Consider the following 26,590-nt stretch of genomic DNA (forward strand, 5'->3'; position numbering starts at 1 on the left):
GACTCCTAAACAGCTGACTCAGGATCTACCTCATGTAATTCCATCTGTACTGTTTACATTCTCATTTTGCAAATGCATAATTGCACTGCTGAATATCTGTACTTCACTGCTCCCACGTAGCATATATTCTCTGCATTATATTGTGTTCTTGTTGTATTTTTATTTACTTCTTATTGCCTATTTAGATGTGTTATTGCTCATCTACTTTATATTTCACTTGTATTTTGTGGCATTCATGTGGATGGCAAAGTAAGAATTTCATTGTACAGGCAAACATGTACCCTAACTGTGCACATGACAAACACTTTGACCTTGAACCACACTAAACCGTGCAAAACGTCAAGGGGTTTGAAGACTTTCTGAAGCCACTGTAAACACAGGCACTTAAAGAGGACAACTTCCTTGGTTGTGTAACTGATGCTCTGCTGCTAAGTGAGGTGTGATTCCTTCTTCTAATAAGGATGTGCCTCTGAAAATCGAAGAGGAACACCTGGAAGTCAGGGTGTTTGATTTTATAACAGGGTGACTGAAAAAGTGAGGCGTAAAGGCTGAAGAAAATAAAGAGCCCTTGACTGGCACTCAGAGATGAAAACTGGTGGGGAGCTGCTTCCTCAAGTGCTGCTTGTGGGAGAAAGACTAGAGTGACCTTTATTCAATAACAATGTCAAGAGAAAATACTGCACCTTTTTTCTTAGAGCAGGTAGAAGGAAAGTCTTTATCTTCTACTTTGACAGAAGGCCTGTTGCACTTCATCCTGCAGAAGAATGACCGTCTGGCTCCAGAACAGAGTCTAGATGGACCGGGGGTGATGTCTGTCTTCACTGGAAGACCAGCTGCAAGTACACACAACAGATAACATAGCAGCAGCTTTTCAAAGCTAAATTTCATTTTCTTTTATACTTTTTTCTTGACTATTAGAAACTACCAAGATCAGTGTGAAATCACTAAAGCACCTGTTTGACACTGCTTCACACAAATCTTCAATTAGCAATCAGTCTGTAGGCCTGATAAAAAAGGGCCAGGTTCTTGTTGTTCTTTGCCAGCATGGATGGAGGAGGTCTAAGGCAGATGAGAGTGAGAGTAAGAGGTAGAGGGGTCCGAGGAAGAGGAGTCCGTGTGCGAGGTGGAGGTGTAGTTGGAAGGGCTCAAGTTTCAGATGAAATTCGGGCAACTATTATTGGTCACGTTATCAATTATGGCCTTTCTCTTAGAGAGGCTGGACAAAGAGTCCAACCTGTTATAAACAGAAACACTGTTGCTTCCATTGTCAGAATTTTTTGACAGAAGAACAGGTAATGTTGCTGTACATTAGATAGAGAAATATCTTCAGTGATATACTTCATGTGTTTCCTCATTCCCATTACATGTATTCTTTATAGAATCCAAAGGCTACCATTCGCTGGTGGTCGAGGGACAATTTTAGTGCTGAGCAGGAGGCAGCCATTGTAAACATGGTTGTGGCAAACAATGCCATAAGGCTGCGTGAAATCAGGGAAGCAATGATCACAGATCAGGGCACATTTAGAAATATCAACAACGAGAGCCTGACCACCATTGACTGCATCCTAAGAAGGAACCATATGGCCATGAAGCAGCTCTATAGAGTTCCATTTCAAAGGAACTCTGATGTTGTGAAGGAGGCCAGATGCCAATTTGTGGAGGTAAGGAAACATTACTATAATAATAATAATTTATTTTTGTACAGCTGCACTGACTATGGGGCGTCAGTGTCTTGTCCAAGGACCCTTAGACACGTGGCCAGACTGGGAATTGAACACCCGACATTCTGGTTTGCAGACGTCTGCCTTTTTTTTTTTTTTTTAACTTAGGGAATAATAAAGCTTGACGTTGAGGAGGCACATCATGTCTTCATTTATGTTCAATCTCAGCAAAGTGAGAAGACATGGAAGGAACCTCATTGGGCACAGGGCCACTATCGCAGTTCCAGGACAGAGGGGTGCCAACATAACCATGTGTGCTGCCATCTCCAATGATGGTGTCCTATGCCATATCCCCATGATTGGCCCATACAACACTGAACGCCTCATGACATTACTGAATGCACTTCATGAGAGGCTGTTCCCACCCGAGGAGAGAGGTCTGTTGAGGCCTGGCATGCCACTCTTCATCATTATCTGGGACAATGTGGCGTTCCACCACTCTAGCATTGTCAATGAATGGTTTGGAGTACACCCTCGTATGAGGATGCTGTTCCTCCCAGCATATTCCCCATTTTTGAATCCCATAGAGGAGTTCTTCAGTGCTTGGAGGTGGAAGGTTTATGATCACCATCCCTATGAGCAAATGCCCTTGCTGAATGCAATGACTGTGGCTGCCCAACAAATAGGTGCAGAGGAATGTCAAAGTTGGATAAGGCATGCAGGAAGATTTTTCCCTAGGTGCCTTGCAAGAGAGGATATTGAATGTGATGGGGATGAGGCCATGTGGCCCCATTCTCAAGAAAGAAGAGACCGAGTTTGAGAAGTGGCTATGTCTTACAATAGATTTTACTGTATTTTGGTTTACATTTTTTTGAAGGCAAAATTTGCTTTTGTTGCATATTGAAAATGTTTTGGCATGGTTAGAGCCTTTTGCAAACAAAATGTGTCATTTTGCCATCAGTGATACTGTTTAGGCAGGTGTGTTAACTGTTTTGAAAATGTGGAGTTTCAATTGACGGCTGCTTCAAAGCAATCAGGAAAAACTGTAACAGAACCATTTTAATATCCAGTGCAGATGCTATCATAACATTATTCTTACGGTGTCCAAAATATTTGGGAAATACATTCCAATAATCCATTCTTACAGAGCATCTATTTTGAGTGCTTCAAGATGCCCACTTCACCTCCAGCCGTGTGCAGTCTTACAATACACTTGTTATTCCATTAACGAAATGCATTCAGCCATTGCTAGTCATCCATCCTCTGTTCTGCACCATTTCCTTTTGATTTGATTTTAGTACTATTTCAATCAGACTTCCATTTCTGCTTTAGAAAATTCCTTTTGACAAATTACAAAAATGAAAGCTTCCTAAAGACCACGGTCATTCTCCACTGATTTGAGCATGCTCAGTTCCAGTCCTCTCCATTAATTTCTGTGGGAGACTGCATTCACTGCAGCTGGCACCAGTACAGCAGAGGGGTTTGGCAAAATGAGGCACCCTTGTGCATTGAAAAAGTTGCGTCTGGTTTAACATTTGCCACACTGGATGGTGAAATCATCTGGCAAAAGAGCTGTGTTGACCAATCACATACAGGGGACAATTGGAATGTTGACACCCACGGTGACAAAACTTTTGTTTACCGTGTTAGCATGACCATTCACTACTATTCACCGTCAAATTTTATGCACCATAATGGCACACTGTGTGTTTTCATCAGATAGGGTACTAGATGTTAAATGGGGTTTTATCTATTAATGCTGACACACTGGTGGTAGAAATCGGTGCTAAGGTAGAGTAGGCTACATTAGTAGCATGGCTAACCAAAATACAAGGGAAGACCAAAGGCTGGAAACGTGAACGAAGCAATTCACCTGGACTTGTCCCAACTTCATACACCCCTACAATACTGCCCCTGCAACCCCTCAACCCCCTGACCAATGCAGCCCCTTGCGTTAAAACACAGCAGGGAGTTGCAGTTTTGCTGGATCAATATGAATGTACAGTAACAGAGGGGTCCTCCGAGGTGCAGTCGCTGGTGTAGAAGGAAAACGGCAGCTGGGAGAGCACACATTCCTGGGGAGTGCCTGTGGTGATAACCCTGGTACTGGATGTGGTATCCCCCAGATTCACCGGCTGCTTCCTGTCAGGAAGCTGGTCAGCCACTGACAGGTGGGGGTAGGCACAGTAAGCTGGGTCAGTTTAGAGTGGAGGATGATTAGTTTTTATTAGTTTTAGTCACGTTCATACTCTTTTTAGTCAAGTTTTAGTCAACTAAAAGTCTGAGCATTTGTCTTATTTTAATCAGAATTATCCATGACTATTTTCATCTAGTTTTAAAATGAAAACTGTATTTGTCTCTTTTTAGTAATGCAGTTCTATTTAATCCAGTCAATATAGTAAAAGTACCTAGTAGTATAGAGGAAACCAAAAGTTTCTTTTAGCCAAACCCATTTCAAACAAGGTTATCTTATATTATTGTTACCTTATAGACTCAAGAGTACATCCAATACACATTTTGTGAGATTTTGTGGCCGCATTTCTCCCCACCTTTTTCCACAACACACTCCGTTTTCTTTTCCATGTCTATGTAATTAAAGTTTTTCCAAATGTCATTTCTTCTTTTTCCTCCCAAAGACGTACCCCGGCTAGCTGGCCATCGGTCCCTTTCTCTGTGTCAGACTTAACTTTGTTTGTTGTCGTCGTCTTCTAAATAATGCCGCGAGTGGGTCTTAAGGAACTGACGTCGCCTGCGTCTGCGCAGTGCGACCTGACGCAGCCCCTGAAGCGAGACACAGGAAACAGAAATACTGCAAAATAATAATAGTAACGTGACTGGACGAGACGAAATAACATAACATTTTGTTTCATCTCGTTTTGGTCAACAAAAATGAAGAGACATTTTAGCATAGTTTTTATTTTGTAAACCACATTTAGTCTCGTTTTTTAAACAACAATATTGCATTATACATTTAATTAGTCATCGTCACATGACCAGCATTTTTGTTGCGTCTCGTCTCGTTTTCGTTACGTGATAAAGGTTCGTTGACGACAATATTTATTCATAATTTTCACTGACGAAAGCAAAACTAGTTGCAGGATGTAATGCAGTGCCACAGTGACTGCATCATACACTGACCTGTTTGCTCGGTAGGCAAACTGCAGAGGGGTCCAGGATGTCCTTCAGATGGGCCAGCACCAGTCAAAGGACTTCATAACTACAGATGTCAGGGTGACAGGTTTATAGTCCTTGGGTCCGCTGATGGAGGGTTTCTTCGAGACTGGAATGATGGTGGAGCGTTTGAAGCAGGAGGGGACTTCACACAGCTCCAGTGATCTGTTGAAGATCCGTGTGAAAATGGAGTCCAGCTGATCAGCACAAGTTTTCAGACAGGGGGAGGTCACACCATCTGGGCCTGGTGTCAGTCTGATCTTTCGTTTTTCATAAAGGCCACATGCATCTTTTTCAGAGATCTTCGAGGTGGGGGGCTGGTGCTGGGGGTAGCAGCTGCTGGGTCTAAGGTGAGGGGTGTGGAGAGTGGAGAGTTCTGCTTCTCAAACCTACAGTAAAACACATTCAGGTCCTCTGCCAGTTGATGGCCTTCCACAGCAGTGGGGGATTGTTTCCTGTAGCCTGTGATTTTCAGGCTTCTCCACACAGATGAGAGGTTATTGGCCAAAAATTGGTTTTCCAGCTTTTCAGAGTAGCTCCTCTTTGCTAGTCTGAACTCCCTTGTCAGTGTGTTACTGGCCTGCCTGTACAGAGTCCTGTCCCCACTTGTGTAGGACTCCACTTTGGCATGATGAATGTACCCAAGTTTTACTGTGAACCAGAGCTTTTTGTTCTTGTAGGAGCAGAAGGTCTTCGTGGGCACACACGTCCTCACAAAATGTCACAGTGTCAGTGAGTTCATCCAGGTCTTCATCAATCAAATCATCCTTTTTTGTGATGTATAATCCCAGTTACTGGTACCAGAAGCGGAATCTTTACTTACACTCACACAGGCATGTGTGATTCTAAGTGTAAATGTTCTATCACTGTGCTAACATCGTATTAAACTGCAGCACAGAAAAAAAAAATCCTATAAAGCTGTAGCAAATGGGTTTGAACATGTTGAAACACCTCAGTTCAACCAACAGACAATTGCACCATGTGCTGAAATTCAAAATCAATAGTTTTAGTGGTTCCATACAAGGCCCTGAGATTGCTAACAGCTACAGTTTTGCCTGGAATTGCTCACACAAGAGATTAAGATGCAATCTCAGAATAGAGAGAAGAAAACACACAAGATCAACATTAACCAGAATCCATTGTCTAGATGATGTGTGTTTGGGCTTGTTTACTTTTAGCATCAATGAGCCTCTCTCGTGGGGCCGTGTCAGAAGATGAGAGCTGCTCTTTGACCTTGGCGATGTCCTTGGGATGAAGGTAGTCAAACAAGCTCTGTCCTATCAGGTCATTCTAGAAATAGTGGGTAAGAGAAAGGAGAGAGTGGAAATGAAGTCAGAGGAGCAGGAACACAGAAGTCCTGCAGAAGGCATAAAATGATGTAGACAAACAGAACTAATGGCTTAGACAAAGTATTTCTGCAAACAAAATCAAGCAACATTTAATTCTCTAAGTCAGCGCTGTGATTAATGTTCCTTCAATTACTGTGTTTGATGTGGAAGTTCATCTATTGGTTGCAAGTGAACCACTGGATGGGCAGAATAGAGCTCATGTCAGAAATCTTGGTGTCTTAATTGACTCAGACATGAGCTTTAGCAGTCACATCAAGGCCAGGACTAAATCGTTTTTTTAATCAGCTCATGTCCAGACAAAATTTAGAGAAACTCATTCATTCCTTCATTTCCAGCAGACTGGACTGTCTTTTACACTACCAGTCAGGGGTCTGGACACGCTTTCCCAGTGAAGTGAACTTGAATTCTGTATAATGCTCAAAAGCTATCAACATACTTGGCTGTAGTTGAGAATCTTGTAGACTGATTCAGAAACAAAGAGAATCTTGCCACGATCACACCCAACCACAAACAGGAACCCATCAGCAGCCTGCATTATTAAACACAGAGAAACATGGGATTACATATGGGCATTTCACTAAAGTTTCCGATATTATATAGTGTCATTCAGCTCTATAATATCTAGTGTGAGAGTCTGAATATAAAATTAGCAAGTGTATTATAAACTGCATGGTGTAAAATACTGACTATAGCAGCATCATCGCTTAATAATGTAGCCTAGCCTCTAGTTAATGGTTCTGCACTCACCCTTAGTATCAAGTGCTTCAGTTCATCATCTGAGAGAAATGAAGGCTTGTAGTTGGCCTCTGTGTATGGGTTGGCTGCACCTGCACACAACAGTGAACACATTGCTCACACCTGTAGATATTCAGACTGCACCTGCACATGTCACAGCTCACAGCATCCCTCCTTGTGTGAAAGAAGCTAATTTTGCTACTTCAAGAAAGCAATGATGGATTTTGACGCCGACTTAGAGAAAGCTTTTTATTGCCCCAAATGTTTAGATGGCAAACATGACTGCTGACCAATACCAAATCAATCATTTCTTATCTGTTCAGGTGCTGAAACCTCTGGCAAAACAGGCTTTCCATCCTTTTTTGAAAACAAGCCCTCGTCCCAAGCCTTTGCATTTTAACTGTTCAAAGATGATGCTTAAAGTGATCATAACACACCAACAACTTAAAACCCAAAGATCCACTTTACTATCATGCAAATCGAAAAACAGTAGTTTTGCTTGAGAAATGAAGCATACAATTTATAGACTAACTTTTCAATCAACTATCTGTTGTGAAAATGTGACTTTTATATCAGGTTATAATAGTATACTATTTTATCATCAGATAACATCTGAAATTTGTTTTGCAACACAAGACAGCTCCAGTGTAGAGACAAATAATAACCACAACATTTAATGATAAACAGTCGACAATAAATAATTAAACAGAGCACTAGCCTTGAACAAAAACTGACCATACATACATGTTTTCATGATGTCTAGATACAGATCTGACACAACCACACCCTGATTTTGATTTAACAAACTGATGTACAAAAGAGATTTTAAATTGAGGAACTCAAACTAGTGATATGCGGATCAATCCTGAAATATCAGCACTTCTGATCCCAGCCTTTCCTGTTCTAGGATCGATTCTCACAGTAAAAGATCAATATCTAGGCTATACATATTTGTGGTGACAATAAGAGACGCTTATCGTACCAATCAACTTTAACATGGTCAGTGCTGGGGTCATCACTCTCAGTCAGCGGATACAGTACAGTGGCATCACCGGAGCATTTCATGAGAAACTGATGTAGCACACAAGTGCTGCAATCAGCAGTATACAATGTAAATAAGTGAAATAATGCAGCCTTGAGGCACATCAACATTAGATTTTACTTTATCATTAAAGTACAGGCAGTGGGCTGTGCCAAAGTGCAGTATTGCTGCAATTCTCATTAACAAAAGTCCTACATCCCTCATGGCTCTATGGTCAGATATGTCCAGTATGTGAATACTGTATGTTGGCTGTATTATTTTCAGGCCATCACTATCCTTGTTTTGGCAGGTTATTTTATATTTATGTAAACATGTTCTTGTTTTTTTGCAAATCAAATTTTACTTCAGTCTGAATTATCCTTACGAGCAGTTTACGATGCTGACCAGAGCTTCCCTATCCCCTCATACACTCAGCTTCTACTAGCTTGTTCTAACCTCTGAGTGTCTTCATGTGCTGGACAGCCATGCGCAGCACTGTCAGCTTGTCCAGCTTGCGGGACATGGCATTACAGGTGGGCACCAGTGATGCCAGCTCATCTATGAAGCTGTTCATCTTGTCCCTGCGACGCTTCTCTATCTGGCTGTGAGCCTCTCTGTGAAGAAAGACACCAGACATTAACAGACTCCTCTTACACTGATTAGATGCATTTTGCCCCATATTGCTGGTATGGGGGAAGGAAAGAGAAGTGAAAGTAGTTTTTATACCTGGCATTCTTAATCCGGCCCTGTTGGTCACTGGAAAGATAAAGAAATGTTAGAGAGGGGAAGCTGGCAAAAAAGGGAATGTTTCAGAGGAAAATACATGTCAAGTTTTGAGGTTTAAATGTATGGAATGGGGGTATTTTGAAGAGTGCGGAAGGGAAACTGCAAGTAGAGAGAGCAGGTTCACCAGTTCTGTAACCAGCCTCTTTTGTTGGTTTAAACTGTGTCAGAGTTTATGCAACAAGGCTCGGGGGTTATATTTGACTGTACAATTTGATGACTGAGGTAACACAAACTATGATGTAGTTTTCATTAAATGTCTTCACCTTATTTCTCTCACACATACACACACACGGGGTTATGTAAAAGTTTAGCAATCAAGAGAAGTCCTACCCTGCCCTCTGGCACTATGCCCTGAAAATATTTCCATCCTGCACAGACCGAAATCTACTATATCTTCATTTTCTTAACGTGATGTTAGAGTTCATAATTTGTGGGTGCTCAACTCACTGTTCCAGTTCTTGTTAAATTAGACAAGAAAAAAAAAACCCTCTAGTGGTCTGACATCTGACCAGACAGTAGTGTTGCTTTCGGTTTACAAAAAGAAACTATGCTAAAATGTCTCTTCATTTTTGTTGACCAAAACGAGATGAAACAAAATGTTATAATGTTATTTCGTCTCGTCCAGTCACGTTATTATTATTATTTTGCAGTATTTCTCTTTCCTGTGTCTCGCTTCAGGGGCCGCATCTGGTCGCACTGCGCAGATGCAGGCAACGTCAATTCCTTAAGACCCACTCAAGGTATTATTTAGAAGACGACAACAAACAAAGTTAAGTCTGACACAGAGAAAGGGACCGATGGCCGGCTAGCCGGGGTTCGTTATTGGGAGAAAAAGAAGAAACGACATTTGGAAAAACTTTAATTACATAGACATGGAAAAGAAAACGGAGTGTGTTGTAGAAAAAGATGGGGAGAAATGTGGCCACAAAATCACACTAAATGTGTATTGGATGTATTCTTGAGTCTATAAGGTAACAATAATATAATAAGATAACCTTGTTTGAAATGGGTTTGGCTAAAAGAAACTTTTGGTTTCCTCTATACTACTAGGTACTTATACTATATTGACTGGATTAAATAGAATTGCATTACTAAAAAGAGACTAAAATACAGTTTTCGTCAACTAAAACTAGATGAAAATAGTCATGGATAATTCTGATTAAAATAAAATAAGACTAAAATGCTCAGACTTCAGTTGACTGAAACTAGACTAGACTAAAAAGAGTACGAATGTGACTAAAACTAATAAAAACTAAAATGACAGCTTCACACAAAGACTAGACTAAAACTAAAATTAAAACAGGCCGCCAAAAACAACTTTACCAAACAGATAGTTTTGGTTTTATATCCATCACCAGGATTTCTGCCACCAAACCAACACAACACAGGTTACCAGAATTTCTCTCACATGTGCAAAACTCAACAGCAGCATCTGTTTCTAAAAACAGGACTTATTCACCTTGTTGCTTTTTTCCCCATGAAGTTTGCTTGTACTAGTGTTCCAAGTCAGATTTAGCAAATACTTTTATCTACATAAAGTGTTCATAAATACTTGATTACTGTGACTAGTGCGTGAGTGAATGCCAGTTTCTGTTAATCAATCACCACAACAATTGATACACAGTTTAAAGAATTATTGTTAAACACTTAACGTGGCAGAGGTCGAATGGTCAGAAAGACCCAAACAGCTAAGAAAACATGACCACAGCTATAAAGACCGTCATCAAGCTGCCACACCATGGTACAAATCAAAAAGAATGATCTGACATGAATTCAGATATAAGACACGCCTTTCTGAAGAAAAATGGTCAATAACTAGTCTAAAAATCGGAAAAAAGTCTAAATGAACAAGAGGTTATGTTATATTGTCGGGTGCAACAGAGGAAGTGAAAGTTAGCATGTCAAAATCCTCAAAAAAAGAAAAAAAAAACCTGCTCAGACTTGCCTGTCACATCACAGGCCTTGAAGATCAATTCCAATTTTTTTGTTAGATCTGATCTTTTTCAAGGCAAATCGCGCAATTCCCTCAAAAACAATATTTTCCTTCTAGTTTGGCTTGATCAGAAGGTTCTGCATAAGTGTTCAGCAGAAGTAAAATGCCCTCGTCTCCCACTGACCACCTTCACTGTTGCTGCTCTCCTAAATGCCTATTTTTAAATATGTTTGTGAGGGGCTGACACTGAATGATAACAGACAGATCATACGTGTATGCGATGAAACAGACTTTTAAAAAAATCCACATGAATTGCAAATTTGACCAGTCGAATGGTCAGAGATCAGATATGAATCAGATCTAGGAGGGCATATGGAAGTGGCCCAGATCTGATTAGAAAAAAAAATCTGATTTGGTTTGTTCACATCCAGGAAAAGATCAGGGCCTGTATTTATCAAGCTTCTCAGAGCAGGAACTCACTCCTAACTGGTAAAAAAAAAAATCTCAGAATGGCACATTTTTGGTCCTACTTTTTGGAGTAGAAGTAAAAGCAATTCATCAACATTCCTATCTTAGGAAATCGCTTCTATCTCCACCAAAATGTAAAGCGGGTGTCCTAACTGGTTAGGAGTTGCCAGGGGTTGGCGTTCAGACAGAGATAAGCACACAGACTCAGCGGGAGGAGAGATGTTTTACTCACTCTTAATGATGCTGATCTCATTAAAAGATACAGTTTGGCCATAAATGAAATGGATTTTGAGGCATCTCTTTGGCAAGATGCAATTGCTCCAACAAAAGGAAGAACACATCTATCTCCCCTGAAACTGCAGTCATTGCATCTTTAGATACACGTTTTATTAACAAAGCAGGTGATGAAAGCACAGTGATGATTTGAGTCTGTCAACACTGACACCAGCTGTTATAAATGAGACCTCTATCGCTCTTACAGCTCCGCTGAAGACACATCGATTTGTTCATTTCCACACCACTCAATGTTAATCAGTGAAAACCCAGCTACAAACATGCAAACTGTTGGTATCCTTGGACATATTGGACTCATCGATAGGGCACACATTAAAGTCATCACCCCGAGCACAGACGAGGATGCCTCTGTGAATCGAAACTGTTCCCACAGCATTAACACAGGTGGTTGTGAACTACGTGATCACTGATTTACTGCATTTAGCATAAATGACTCGTGACAGTGAAAGCAGACTCAAACTTTTACTTGAAAATAATTATGTTCCCCTGAATATACAGCTTTATTATGGGATTAGAAAAAAATAGGGCTAATGAAGATAATTTCACACAGGTTAGTCACATTATGAGTGACTAATATAAAGCATATTATTACAGCGTATAATGAACGTGTAATTTCCTATTACCAGCTTAAATTTTAAGTCTACTCCGAGATAGCAGTATTTTTAGTCTTAAGTTAGCTTTCAGCGCTACTCCTAGGACTGATTGAGATGCTTGATACATAGCGGTCCAGATCTGAATCACTTTGAGGGGAAAAAAAATGAACTTGAGTTCAGCATGTAGTCTGATCTTAGCTTTGGAGAAATACTACTACTACTACTTTCGGCTGCTCCAGTTAGGGGTCGCCACAGCAAATCCAATTCGCATGAGTAATTTGGCACGGTTTTACACTAGCTTTGGAGAACAGCAACTAATAATTTTTAATTTCAGTCTGTTTTGGTGCCTAATATTTCTATATAATATTTTTAAAATCTTAATTAATATAGACTACGAAAATGTGTCCAAAACTTTGACTGGTAGTGTTTATACAATAATTATTGAGTCTCCTTCAAACAAAAGTTGATTATATGTATGCAACTTAGGGCAGCATAGGTAAGAGATTTTCAGGAAAGAGACACTACTAGTTGGTTTTACACTGAGATCTCACACTACTGCTGTTCCAAAGGGTCGCCTACAGTGGTACAGTGGTGTGAAAAAGTTTTTGCCCCCTTACTGATTTCTTATCTTTTTGCATGTTTGTCACACTGTAATGTTTCAGATTGTCAAACGTAGCTCTGCGTCAACTGTTGAATAAAGTTTGCGCTGCTAGTCTACAAGCCAAAACAACAATGTTAGGGGAGATAAGTGTGGATGTAGCTTTGCTCGCTCTTCAAGCATTTATTTTGCTTCACACAAAATCGGTCAGCATGGTTCTTACTATGTGTGTGAACGTCATGACATAACTGTAATCAACGCGTTCGTGACATCAGAAATGCTTTGACCTGTAAGTTAGAGAGAGGCCAAGACCAGCTCCAGGCAAAGAGGAGTGCAAACTTGAGACGACGGTGATAGTATCACGCACATATTACATCATCAAAATGTAGCAACTGGTTCCAGACTGCCAGCTCACCCTTTCTACACAGAGCATGTCTCCCCTTTGTTTCGCCTCCGGTACTACCTCCCATGGTGGACCAGAGGCAGAGGGAGAATGGCCCACCATTAAGGCTTTGCGCCTTACATGCAGAAAACAAGACGGAATAAAGGCGCACCAACCCCACCTCGAGATGACAGTGTGTAAAGGGCTACTGTTCAAAAAGGTCCCAACAGATGGATCTTGGATAAATAAGACCAAAACTATCAGCTTTCCTAAATATCAGCAGATGTACAATAAATGTGTTTCTTGTGATGAAACCGTGAAACCATCCATAAAGTTAAGGGATTCACTGATTTCAAAGGAAAACTGGATTATTTCAGCAGCAGAGACGGTACAAGCATTCATTGAAAGAAAGATTAAATTAATGAATGAATGAACGCAGTAGCTTTGTCACAAGGTAAAGATGACGTCTTACCTGCCCAGTTTATCTTTGTCTGGGTCCATGTCGCTAAGAAGGAAAAGACAGGGGATATTAGTTTCAAGGACATGAGAACATAGTGAAATAAGTACAGCACTTGAGAAATGGGTTCACTGGGTTCAGTAGGTTTGTTTTTCACTCTACTCATTATTTCATGGTGCAAAATCAGTTGTGGGTCATTGGTATTTCAGACTGATTTATTAAACCTTTACTAAATCTATTAACATTGAGTCATATTTGAACTTACTCAAATGAGAAGCCATCAATTCTGCAAAGAAACACAGATTCATTGATCAGTTTCCGTCATTGAAGTATTGAGCAAAGCGATTATTTCGTCAACTTTGATTTTTCTTTTCTCATCCTTTCTTTGTCTTTCACTTTTTCACTCCCCTCTTTCTTTTCTTTCCTTCCTTCATAGCTTTACAGGGCCCCTAGTTCCTCTTTCTCTCCAGCTTTGTGCCATGTGTTGTTTTTGTGTCATTTTTCATCATTCACTTGTCATTATTTCACCCCTCTTTGCTTTTCTTTTTTCTCTCCTGATCATCTTACTGGTAGTCGGTGGTGCTGCCCTTCCTCTTGCGGGTGTAGTCCATGCCCGGTGTGCTGATGGAGCTAGAGATAAGGTCAGTGGAGCCAGGGGACATGAAGTCAGTCATCGTAGATGAAATGTCCATCCTTTGGTCTGCCATCAGGTCATCTGCAGAGAAAAGACAAACAACTCTATTATCCAAACGAATCATTCCCAGGTGCCTTTTCCAAATCAAACTGACTTCAGGTAAGAAACGGGCTTATGTTTTGGAGCAGAAATTTCTGTATTTTTAGAAAACATCTAAAAATATGTAAATACACTTCTAACTAAAAACCAAGACATGTGAAAGGTCAGTCATGTTAACTGCAGATTGCTGTGACCAGAAATCCCCATGTAAGTTAAAGGTTAGGACTAGAGCGGTCTAAGTGGGGAACACACACAGTAGGGATGACTAAATGCAAAACACTTGTTAGAAGCAAAGATTAAAAATTAATGAAAAAATAGAAAATGGTTCACTAATAATGGAGAGTAATACAATATTCCTTAGGATGGATCACAAATATTTACCAGAAGATTATGAAGTCATACTCACCACAGATGTTCATCACAGCCTCTGTGCTAAAATCATCTCCTTCCATCCAACCTTAAGCCCTCAACTGTGAATACACAAAAATATCATGTTTAGACTACTGGCTGTCAGATCCAGCAGAGAGGAGCCATTCTGAAACTGTGCAAAGATAAAAAAGGAGAGAGAAAGAAACTGTGAAAGAAAACAGACACAGAGATAAAGTTGCCTGGATACATGCAATAAACATCATGCCAACTAGGTCAAATGTGGAGGTTGCCATCATAGTAACTGCATGTATAGATAATACTCTATGTAACAGTTTTCCTTTTTCAGGGTTATGATGTGTCACATGGCCTCAAATTCACAACTTCACCCTAGAGAAGTACTGAAATGAATCTGTGGTGTTTTCTGAATGAATCTGACCAGTTATGCAGATTAATCACATTCAGAGATACTGACAACTACTAAAGAGACCATGAACTCACTTTTTGCAAACTTTGTAGCATGGCACTTTTAGCTTTTAATAGAAAAAATTGCTCATTTTGCCCATTAATCCACAGTCAATAACCCATAATGAAATAACCTTATAAAAAGTATGGAGATCCTTTCCTATGACACTCTAAACTGTGGTCAGGTACATTCTTTTAGGTTTAATTTATCTTGAGGTGTGAACTTGATTGGAGAATGGTAGAATAGACAGAAGCCACCTTGAGTAAAAGGCATACAAGAGAATGCCTGGAGTCTAGCAACTGTTATTTAAAGGACTCAGTAAGTGGACAAAGATTCTCTTGTCTGCTGAGACCACAAATTAACACTTTGTGTAGAACACCAAGTAGAATGTCTGGTGAACGCCATATACTCCTAATCACCCAGCTAATACCATCCTTACAACGAAGCATGGTAGTGGCAATATCATGCTACTTTTTTGAGTGGGGGTGGTAACTAAATGTTTTGTTTCATCCAACTAACAGTCCAAAGATCATCAGTTTCTCACTTTTGAGAAAGTAGCACAATCAAATCATTTTGACTTGAAAAATGACTTAAACCATCAACTTATTTTCAAAAAAATTTATTGACCAATCAATTATTCAGCTAATGGTTGCCAAACCTTATAGGACACTGCTTGGTTAAAGGGCTGCCTGTCAATATTTGAAGGGTGCTGAAATTTAACTCCCAGAATGCACCTCCAAAGCAGGCTGAGAATAGTGGAAACAAAGGCAGAACCCATTACGAGTGTTACTCGGCGTGACACATTTGGTAGGTTCCTGTAATGGGAAAACTCCTTTAGTGGGCCAGCTACTATGGCAGAGAAACTACAATAAAATGCAGCACAAAGATTCAAGTCTGCTTTTTGTTATGTATTCCACCATGTAGCAGTTCTTACGAGTCAGACTGACGTATATGATTAGTAGGCAGCTTTTCTCGGTTCAGCTTCACCGCTCTGAAACATGAGTGAGAACAGCCTGCACATGTAGAATTACCAGGACAGGAAACTGGAATAGGCCTCCCGGACAGGCCCGGTATGGTATGGATCAGTCTGGTCTGCCCTGTTCTGATCTGGCTCTGCCCAATTTGATTCAGTCTGACCTAGTTTCATTCGGTTTGATGTGGTCAGTCAGCCCCAGTATTAGCTGATCCTTAAGCATCTGGTGCAAGCCGTCTACCCCTGGAGAGAGATGAAAACCATTAGATAAGCACAAATCTTAATCTTAACATATACACAAAACAGATCAGAAAATACAAACAAGACCACATATGTATCAATCACACAGTACAGAAGACCAAACTAGAGTAAAAGCAAAATATAGAACACAAACAACAAGATAACATTCCTTACTGCTGACATGGAAAATGTTTTAACTGATACTGGGCTAATGATTAATTTACATATGGAAGTTAAACCTTTTCTATGTCCCGTTTTAACTTGGTTGTTGCTCTCTGATGTAAACACTGTAAAATGTACTGATAGTACCCTTATAGCAACTTGCTACCTGTGCCATTGACCAAAACTTTAAAAAGATCTTCCTGATCTTGGAAACATGAACATTTTCAATGACTTATAACCTCAAATGGCTCTAACTTATAAACAAGCTTCCCTTCTAGTCTTCTTGTCATCTTTGATGAGTGCTGAGAAGACAAGAAGCCCCTAACTCCAACAGCACCTCTAGGCTCCTCTGTGTGATTTTTGTACACTAAGTGCTTCAAATGTGCAAGTGAACATGCACTCGGTATAGACAGGAGTCTTGTTTGATGTGCTGCTCACACTATGCACTGTCGTTTCTCTAAATCTGACTGGCACAGAATCGGAAATCTCAGAGTGATCAAGCGGTCATGGCCAGTCATGCTGAAAACCAACCGTTTCTGATCTGCCGATCAATTGGTGCAACTCTACAAAGACAAGAGTATCTAATCAATACAAAACAACTAAAATACAAGTAGACCCAAAGTATGTATAAAGACAAAAAAAAAAATTGTGAAACAATAGAAACCAACCCAAAACCGTGACCACTTCCTGTAAGGCTCCAGACAAAACACTTGAGTGGGCAACTTGAATGTTTAATTTGCAGTGACATCTAAATGCACAGCTCAAGAAGCACTGCTGATGTAGCAGGCAGCAGAGTGCTAGGTCAAGACAGACTGGGTGAGTGCTTTCACTGGGACAAAGCTCTGGGCTACAAGGGGAAAACCCCTATATCATGTGTGAACACTGAAAAGAACGGAAAAAAAAACTGGTGCTGGGGTGGAAACTGGGTCAGCCAGTCTCTATGGTCTCAAACCAGCAAGCCTCAATTTCCATCTGCCACCTACATCCATTTCATCAGTGAGTCAGCACGCCATTCATCTTTGCTTCCCTGTTCACTGTACACCCACTCAGTCAGGAAGCAGTCAACAAGCCTATTCTTAAACCTGGGAAAAATCCAGGAAGCAAGTTAGCCTCACAATCTCCCAAACCTTGAACACTTCCGCCCTAATCAGTGAAGATTTTATGGACATCTGTGTCTCAAAATGTTATGAATAAGTAGAAGATGTTGTGAAATAAATAAGAGTTTGTGGTGGTGAGAGGGGTTCAAGCTTGTGGGATTTTCTGACTGACCAAAATTTTTTGAAAACACTTTCTGTGATAAAGCACACATGGTCACAAGCCACTTCACCTGATTAGGTTATGACTCTGGATCATTAAAACTAATTTCAAGTGCTGTGCAGCATAGCCATTAATCAGTGCTGATAGAGAGTGCACATTAAGACACATTACTTTGGCTCAGTCTGCCTCTTAGCTTATGAAATTTTCCTGGTGGAGCCATGTTTTCACTCTTCCAGCCTTTATAGACTCAGCAGTTTAATCAATATTTAGGTTTAAAGGTGTACAACTAAAAAAACCAAATGTTCATTGTGTAATGAAGAAATCAAGAAAAGCAAGCAAATATGTGAATTTGAACTAATAACTCATCAGATCATGGTTTTAACTTGAAATTGGCTCGATGCAGGTTTTGCATACATTTGTGCTGAGCAACTCTAATATGAACAATGGATCAGTGAGCTGTAGTGCTGGGAACTTCAAAACGTTTATGGCATCAATCAAATTACTTTAATACCAGCACATCGAAAAATGCTTTTCTAAATTTTTATTTATGTAAATGTTAACAGAGCTTAAGGTTGTGGTAAATAGGTTTACTTTTTATGTTATACAACTCCTTTGAGTCCACAAAAATACCAAGGAACCGAAAAAAATATCTAATGATCTGTACCAAAATGTCTAATATATTTCTGTTAAAATCAATATCACAAAAAGTATCATTTAGGAACCAGTACAGATGTCAAGGTGTCCGTATTGAACACTCTGGAATGATATTCAACCATAGTGATCTGTCACTCATAGTAATAAACCCACAAACAATTATCACCCATTTCTGCAGTCAGTCATTAGTCAGTCATCTTCAAAACATCCCATGCCAGTGAGATTCCCCACATACCCCAGCAGGTGAGGCAGCCATAGAGAGGCTGCAGAGTTGGCTTTAAGCTAAAGGCTAGGTGCTTGGCAAAGTTGTGGAGGGACAAACCCTCAGTTTTGTCAGTGGTTATGGGTAATGTTAATTCACTGGCCAAAAAGACAGATGAACTAGCTGCACTGGTGAAGAACATGAGGATCCACAGGGAGTGTAGTTTGCTTTGCTTCACTGAGACATGGCTAATCACTAGCACCCCAGATGCTAATGTCAATCTACCCGGCTTTACTACAGTCAGAGTGGACAGAGACACCAAGGTGAGTAGGAAACGCAAAGGTGGAGGACTGATGTAACCCTGGCCATGTAACTGTGCAGGTGACTATCTGCTGTTGGGGCACTGAACCTTTAGTCATGAGTCTCCGGCCTTACTACATGCCCAGAGAGGTTTCGCACATCATTGTTCTCTGTGTGTCCCACGGCCAATGTGGAAGCATTGTGTGACGTCATCCACTCAACTATTGCGAGACTGCAGATGCAGCACCAAACTGCCTTTATGTTGATCTAAGGAAACTTCAATCATGTCTCACTAGACTCTCCACTGTCTGCATGTTTCCAGTATGTGGACTGTCCAACCAGAACACTAGACTCTCCACTGTCTGCATTTTTCCAGCATGTGGACTGTCCAACCAGAGGAAATAGGACTATTGACCTCCTGTATGCTAATGTGAAGGATGCATACAGTGTCACTCCTCTGCCACCAATGGGGAAATCAGACCAGAAGCTGGTTCTGCTCCAGCGTCACAGGTAGACAGGCACACTCCTTCAGGAAGTGGTCTCCTGAGGCTGAGGAAGCTCTGAGGGACTGCTTTCAGTCTACTGACTGGGTAGTGCTGCAGGAGACAGGCGGTGAAGACACTGAGGGGATCACTAACTGCATCACAGACTACATCAACTTCTGTATGGATGTTGTTGTTCCCACCAGAACTGTGTGCTGCTTCATTAATAACAAGCCCTGGATTACCTGCAACATAAGGACCTCCTTAACAACAAGAAGAAGGCATTTAAGGATGGAGACCAGGTTGAGCCAAAGGACATGCAGAGGAAACTCAAAGTCCGACTGATAGAGGCATAGGACAACTACAGGAGAAAGGTGGAGCAGAAGCTGTGGGACAACAAAATGAAGGAGGTTTGGGATGGCATGACGACCATCATAGCCTGCAGTACAAAACAGGGGACCACAATGGAAGGGGATGTGGGGAGAGCTAACCAGTTAACCGTTTTGCTACTGAGAGACCAGACCTACAAATGCCCAGGACTGCAAATGGATGACAAACTAAACTGGTCCACCAACAAAGATGCACTCCTCCCAGTGAGGAGGTCTGATCTGACTTTTGGACATGGACATGTGATGTCACTACAGAGCTCCATGATATTATGATCCCACTTCACTCTGACACTATACTACTGCACTGCACACTGTTTACCCTTGTTTTTACCTTTGCACATAATGTTCATTCTTGCACAGTGTTCAATCCTGCACATACTGGCATTGTACCACAGGTACCCCATGCACATTTACTTATTATGTATACCCTATTTATACTGTACACCTGGCACGTTACTCTATTTCCCATAATCTTATTTTCACACTTATTTCTCGTATTTTTTTTTTTTAAATACTTTTTTCCCCCTTGTATTTTAGTCTTACACTTTTCTATATTTCTTTACTTTGGGTGCTATGATTTTAGTAGGCATTGTTTTTGTTACTGGATACCTTAATTTCCTTTGGGATCAATTAAGTATCTATGTATCTATCCTGATGTCTGAATAACCTGAAGTCCCTGCACACCCACAATTTGTAATTACAGCTCTAGTCCGGTTGAACTTGGCTAGAGAGATGCTAGGAATCACTGCATAGTACGTGAGTCAATTAATTCCACCTAATAGGAATTGGATTAAATGAAATGCTGTTGCACCTGTCTGGACATACACTACCTCGGATGGGTAAGAACTTGATAATGGAAAATACTTATTTACTACATTTGCTCACTGTACTGCTTTCATTCTCACAGAGTTTTACAACTAACAACAGTGTGAGCTTTTAAAACACATGCACACACACAAAAATGATCACTCAAGTCAAACCACTGCAGGTCACCTGTCCAGTGACTAGTGTTGCACGATATACCGGTACTAGTATGGTACCGCGGTACTGAGGCATTTAAAATGGTACTATACTGCATTTGGATGGGACCGGTACTTGCAGCGCCCGCCCGCAACAGAGGAAAACAGAGCAGGAAACAGCTTCCTCGTCCTCTGCTCACTGAGCAGCGTGGACTGGAGCAACAAACGGAGCAGAAGGAAAGCTTGGAGAGAGCAGAGACGTTGGAGAGGGAGAGAGCGAGAGAGAGAGAGAGAGAGAGGAGCACGGAGAGGAGAATGGCTGCTGTAACAGTCACCACCCCGCAACTTGTGGACAAACGAGGGGCGCGAAGTGCTATATGGCAGTACTTCGGCATAAAAACAAATGAGCAAGGAGAGGCATTTAACGTTGATGCGCCATTGTGTAAACGATGTTTTAAAACATGCATGGCTAAGGGCGGAAACACCCAGACCTGCACACTGAGTTCAGGGAACGACAGGTAATTTACTCATGACATGTGCCCTTTTCAAATGCAATAGTTCAATAGTTTTAAGTGTGCAACACATCATAAAGAGTTCTTATCAAACATATTTTTTTTTCTAAATTTTAATAAAAAAATGTGTTTTTTCAAAATGTTAAATGTGGTTACAGCACAGTCGTTCAGTGTTTTACATACATATTTAGCCATTTAATATGTTATAAAGACTGGTAACATACCATTTAAAAACATTGGTCCTACTTAAGACAGGCTATATGTAATGAAAATATTTTTTTCTAAGTTAGAACTTCTAACTTCATACTTTTTATTTACTCACACTGACTGTTCTAAAAAAAAATTTTTTAGTGCAATAAGAAAAACCTAGTATTTTGAATTTTATTTTGATGTTATTCTAAGATTTTCTATTAAAATAAAGTCAGTAATGACATTTTTTGCGTTCTCTTTTTATCTGAAAAACTATCCAAAAGTATCGAAATATATTTTGGTACCGGTACCGGTACCAAAATGTTGGTATCGTGACAACACTACCAGTGACACAGGAAAAAAGCACAGCCTGCGGAGCAGCACTGTTGCAGTTTCTTGAGACAGTTTTTTCCAGTGCAACAGACCTGTGTTTAGCAGGCTTCCCAGTGTGTTTGATCTGTCTGCCCAAGGCCAATAATTATGATATTCAACACCTCTTATCAGGTATTAGACATCATGCCAATATACCTAGCTTGTTTGCCTTGGCAGGTCTCTTATCATTATTCACAGTGATGTTCACCCATCCTGGAAGGTAGTTTCAACTGTTTTCCTGGATGAAGGCATAGATACACTACTTTTACGGTGGTGTGTTTTTAATGATGAAGCTGAATACAGTTGTTACAGACTACACAGGAGCAGGGAAAATACCACAACAGAACTTGATGTGCTGCAGAGATTATGCTGGTTTGAATTCATATCTTCTTAGAAAGCAGTTTCATCTGTAAAAATAAGCGCTAAATTAAATGTTTTAACTGGGGATATTAATGATTATTTCTGTGACTGGTTGATCTCTTATTAGCCAAAATTAGGAATTTCAGCACGTAAAATATTTTAAACAGTTGGCACAGATGGCATGCAATCCATTTGATTCATATGTTGGGTTTATGCTAAATGTCCCAAATGTTCCACTACAGATACTTGTGCCAGTGCCACTGTGGTCAGAGCCTCTGAAGCAGACTCAGAGCTGGTGGAATTCTATTTGAAAGGGACGGCACAGTTGAAGGTGTCGTATACTCTCGATGATGACCATTTTGCGTTCATGCAAACTGAACAAAGCACATCTCCTGTAGCTCTTCATCTAACAAGCTCACCTCGGCTGCTATTGTTGTCATCTCTTGCAAGAACAACCCACCAAATATTTTAATACTGGTTTTCTGGCATTTCTGCATTTATCAGAGTAGATAAGTCTAGAGAGAGACGAGAGGCAGTGCAGAGAGATATGACATGCAACAAAGGTCCCCAGCTGGAAATCAAACTGTGGACGCTGCAGACCATCAGGTCGTGAGACGCTGAGACCCTGAGACCCACCAAAGCTTTCATCAAGAAAATGTTACAAGCAGCAGACAATCCAGACGATTGATCATATGTATATGCCCATATGTTTACTATAAGACCTAAAAGAAGAGTTTGACAGTTTGGGAAATACACACATTTGTTTTCTTCCTGAGAGATAGACATAGGATTGATACCACTCTCACTTCTGTACAGTAATGGAGCTGGAGCCAGAAGTCAACTATCAGCTCAGCACAAAAACGGTACCTCTAAAGCCGACACATTATCGCCTTTGTTTAATCCTGATTTTTTTGTCTAAAAACAGCAATTAATGTAAACATTTGTTGCCAAGACCGGATGACAGGCCAACATGTTCGCAATAAAACTGCTGATCCTAGTCATCTTCTCATCACACTTGCAGCAAACATGCAAACAAATAAAATATCAAACTTTTCTTTCACAATTGTTCTCAGTTTTATTTTGGCCATTAGGTGAATAACAAATGATCCTATCAATCCAAGATACAAAACCATAGGTGCTGTCACTGATCCTCCTTGACCAGATGCCGTCTCACGACTTTGAGGACATGTACAGACTGTGCTTATTTGACACATCTCTGACTCTCCTGGAAGAGCAGTGCAAACTGCACAATTATTATAAAAGGGCCAGACATACTAACATTTGTTCCCCATTCATTTCACCAAGGAAGGGGACTTATCAAGTTCTATTGTGCAAGTTCAATGTGACTTAAGTTATACGTTCAAAATTTCAATCCTGTTGCTAAGCCTGCTAGCCATGTCTAGCTCCCACTGTTTCTATTTATTAGAACCCTGTACATGCCATTTCCTATCCTGCCTGCTTTTAACAACACTGACTTTGGTAGCCTCCCATACACCAAACATCAACATGTGAAAGTCTTATCAGCTAGAATCAGTTACTTGCCTTTGTATACATTTATGACCCAAGCGCCTGGGTTCTTCTTCAGAAACAGCCAGTGCCTACTCTTTAAATAACACTTTCATATAAAGTTCAAGGGTTTTTTGTTTTTTGTTTTTTTGGAAGCTTTTAATAATAAAACCACCCCTGCTCATTACAATGGCTGGCAGCCAATCAAGAAAATCACTAAGCTGAGCAATGCAAACAGCACTGTTAAAAGCAAACAAACACACACACAAAATATGTGGCAAATTTTCTGAGATACAAAAAAACATTTCTTGTATCCATAATGTAGCCATTATGATACCAGAAAAACTCACAGGGACCATCCTTTTTCCAAATGGTCTTGTCTTCTCGATGAACTGGATGGTTCACTACAGCAATGCTGAACCATCAAAATGAACTTCCATTATCAAAATGCCACGCAACAAGACTAATAAGGACTAATGTAGGTTGCTACCGGTCTACTAGTAAAAATAAAAACATTTCCTAGTCCAAGTCTGAAGTTCACAGTGGACATCTTTCCTGTCATGACAAGGTTAATACACTGATTACATTGCTGTAGAGGCAAACTTATGATTAAGTCTTTAATAGAAATTACACATACCTTGCAAAGTAAGTCACACATATAACAATCCAGACAATATAAAAGGCAACTCAAATAAAGCAAACAGAAAAATAAACAGCCAGAATGTTTCACATTAAGGATCCCCAAATAGATTCACAACAGACCACAATCCCCCTATTGAAGAAGACTGTCCTTAAGAAAAAACGGGGGGATCCCATCTCTGAGGACTGATGTGGCTACGTATGAGTCAGGAGATTAGGTAACAATGAAAAAAAAACTATTCTTCATTCTGCTGGGTACCTCCAGGAACCCTCCTCATAAAAAAAACACTTGCTCACTGAACTCAAGTTTGGGATCCCCTGTTGCTAATCCTTCAACAAAGCACAGTGCCTGTGCCTGTAGCACTGTAACCAAATCTCACATCCCAATACCATGGTCATCTTTTGGCAACCACTGCGGAGCCTGCAGATCCCGAGCAGTCGCCACACTTCCAATGCCAACAGTCTTGTCATGATATTTCATAACCAACCATAAGCCTGTTTCGAAACAGTTCAGCATGGGCTGCCACCACACGCTCCAAAACATATGCGACAGGGGCTCCGAAGTTATCGAAGCAGTGTGGATGCTGCTGAAGAAACCATGTTCAAGATACCCACCAAGGCCTGTTTACATAGCTACAGTGCTAGCATTAGGTAGCATTGCTCACTTAGTCGCTCGCACTTAGGTCACGTTTAGGTAACATTTAAGAAGCCTATTGACACGCACGTACCTATGCGCGACGTTACTAACAGCCCCCGTGATTACTGACAACAGTTAAAGCTAAAATGCCATACCGCGGGCTGTGTCTTCCACCTTTATCCGTAACAATCTTTAGTCTTATTGACTAATATAGCATACAGCTGCTAGCGAAGGAACGCTAGCTGAGTGTCAAGACTTGGCCAGCGAGCTAACGTCCCTCCTCCTGCTCTAGAAAACCACACTGACATGACCACGGCGCTTGGAAAACATCGACGATATCCATCATGAATTAACGCACAGCAAGATGCAATATCGAAAACCCACAGGCCTGTTCTCAATGTATACTTACAACAGATCCGGTGAGATTAGTCTAGCCATTGAAAGCCGCTGGGTAATATGTAACAGCAACCCACATAACTGTGACATAAACGAATTTCAGTCAGTGACCCAGTTTCTCTTCACCGTCATGCCTGTCGGACCACTAACCTAGTTTTTCAACCAATAGCGCTTGTGGTACCGCCGTAGGTGTCCCTGCAGCCAATCACACACAAGATTGGGCTGGGAAATTATGATGAACGTGTTAGTTGACCAGTGACAGTCGGGGTACCACGGAATGCAGAGGCTGGTGTATGAGTGTGTGTGGAGAGCACTGCATTACGAGTCATCTGTGGGCAGGCTTACAGCAAAAGCTGGTCCGTTACCTAATTACCCTACACTGTATTTCTACACTTTAAATAGATTTACGTTGACCACGGATGTCGTCCAGTACATATACGTCTACTGAAAGTATACAACATGAGACCTTGACTATGGACGGATGTTAGTGGAGGTGGAGGGGTTTATGTACTCCTATTGAAAATATACACATTTTTTGAGAAAAATGAATTATGTGTGTATTTTTGTTCTTAATTTAATTTGTCACCAGTTTCGTTATATAGGCTAAGAAAAGGCATGTGATGGTAACTTGTAGCCTAATTGTAAAATGTTATTATATTTTAGTTGTTGGTTACAGTAACCAGTGTAACCTTTTTAAATGGATACAGTTATGTAGACAACTCCTCTATGATCTAGTCTATGGTCCTGTTCTACTATTGACTTCACTGTACGTTTACACCTCCTGCTGGTCATTCCTTACCTTTTCTACTGTCCAGCATGTAGAGACACATTAAATAACCTGGCCGTGTCATTTAAAAGGTTGCATGTGTATCCATTGGGGCCCAGAGGTAATATATAAATAAATAAACAAATAAATACAAATTGCGGGACCCTTATTGACTCCTATTTGTAGTAATTTGGGAAAACACAAATCTATTTTGGAATATACACCATGTAAATTTTAATACAAGAATCTAAAAAAAAAGACAAATAGATAAGGCAGATAACAATGTGGGGCCTGTCTTAAGGCCCCTACCATTGAATATGATAGTATATTCAGTAAACAAATTTGCAGTTAGTTTAATCAAATGAGCACCAACAATCTGCCTGCACATATGGGCTCTCTAGGGCTCTCAAAGGTCTGGGCTCCAGAGGTGTTGCACACCTACTGCTTATCCAGCCACCTGTTAACAAAAAGACAGAAATCTTAGAAAACACTTTAGGGAATTGAATATATATCTATATGGACTTTTTGCATTCCTAGTAAGACTAACTGGACCAGGAATTGATTTGCTGTGTGGAGCTGAAT

General features: G+C 40.5%; 1 protein-coding gene across 3 annotated transcripts in view; it reads right to left on the minus strand.

Moving 5' to 3' along the window:
- The window catches only part of bmal1a (basic helix-loop-helix ARNT like 1a), a 41,803-nt gene extending 16,409 nt beyond the window's left edge, over positions 1-25,394 (minus strand). The window contains exons 1-12 of one of the 3 annotated variants that reach the window (XM_020604294.1): positions 25,256-25,394; positions 16,045-16,229; positions 14,588-14,651; positions 14,016-14,163; positions 13,714-13,734; positions 13,464-13,496; positions 8,664-8,693; positions 8,394-8,551; positions 6,929-7,008; positions 6,618-6,710; positions 6,005-6,122; positions 684-833 (exon numbers count right to left, since the gene is read on the minus strand). In XM_020604294.1, the coding sequence (XP_020459950.1) occupies positions 684-833; positions 6,005-6,122; positions 6,618-6,710; positions 6,929-7,008; positions 8,394-8,551; positions 8,664-8,693; positions 13,464-13,496; positions 13,714-13,734; positions 14,016-14,163; positions 14,588-14,633 (877 nt within the window). In that variant the 5' untranslated portion in view covers positions 14,634-14,651; positions 16,045-16,229; positions 25,256-25,394. Of the gene's footprint in view, positions 1-683; positions 834-6,004; positions 6,123-6,617; positions 6,711-6,928; positions 7,009-8,393; positions 8,552-8,663; positions 8,694-13,463; positions 13,497-13,713; positions 13,735-14,015; positions 14,164-14,587; positions 14,652-16,044; positions 16,230-25,001; positions 25,125-25,255 lie in introns of those variants that run through there. The other 2 variants (XM_020604295.1, XM_020604296.1) reach the window with 2 other exon arrangements.
- Between the last annotated feature and the right edge of the window lie 1,196 nt (positions 25,395-26,590).

The sequence above is a fragment of the Monopterus albus genome, unplaced genomic scaffold, assembly GCF_001952655.1.
Source record: "Monopterus albus unplaced genomic scaffold, M_albus_1.0 scaffold65.1, whole genome shotgun sequence".
In the NCBI taxonomy this organism is placed as follows: domain Eukaryota; kingdom Metazoa; phylum Chordata; class Actinopteri; order Synbranchiformes; family Synbranchidae; genus Monopterus; species Monopterus albus.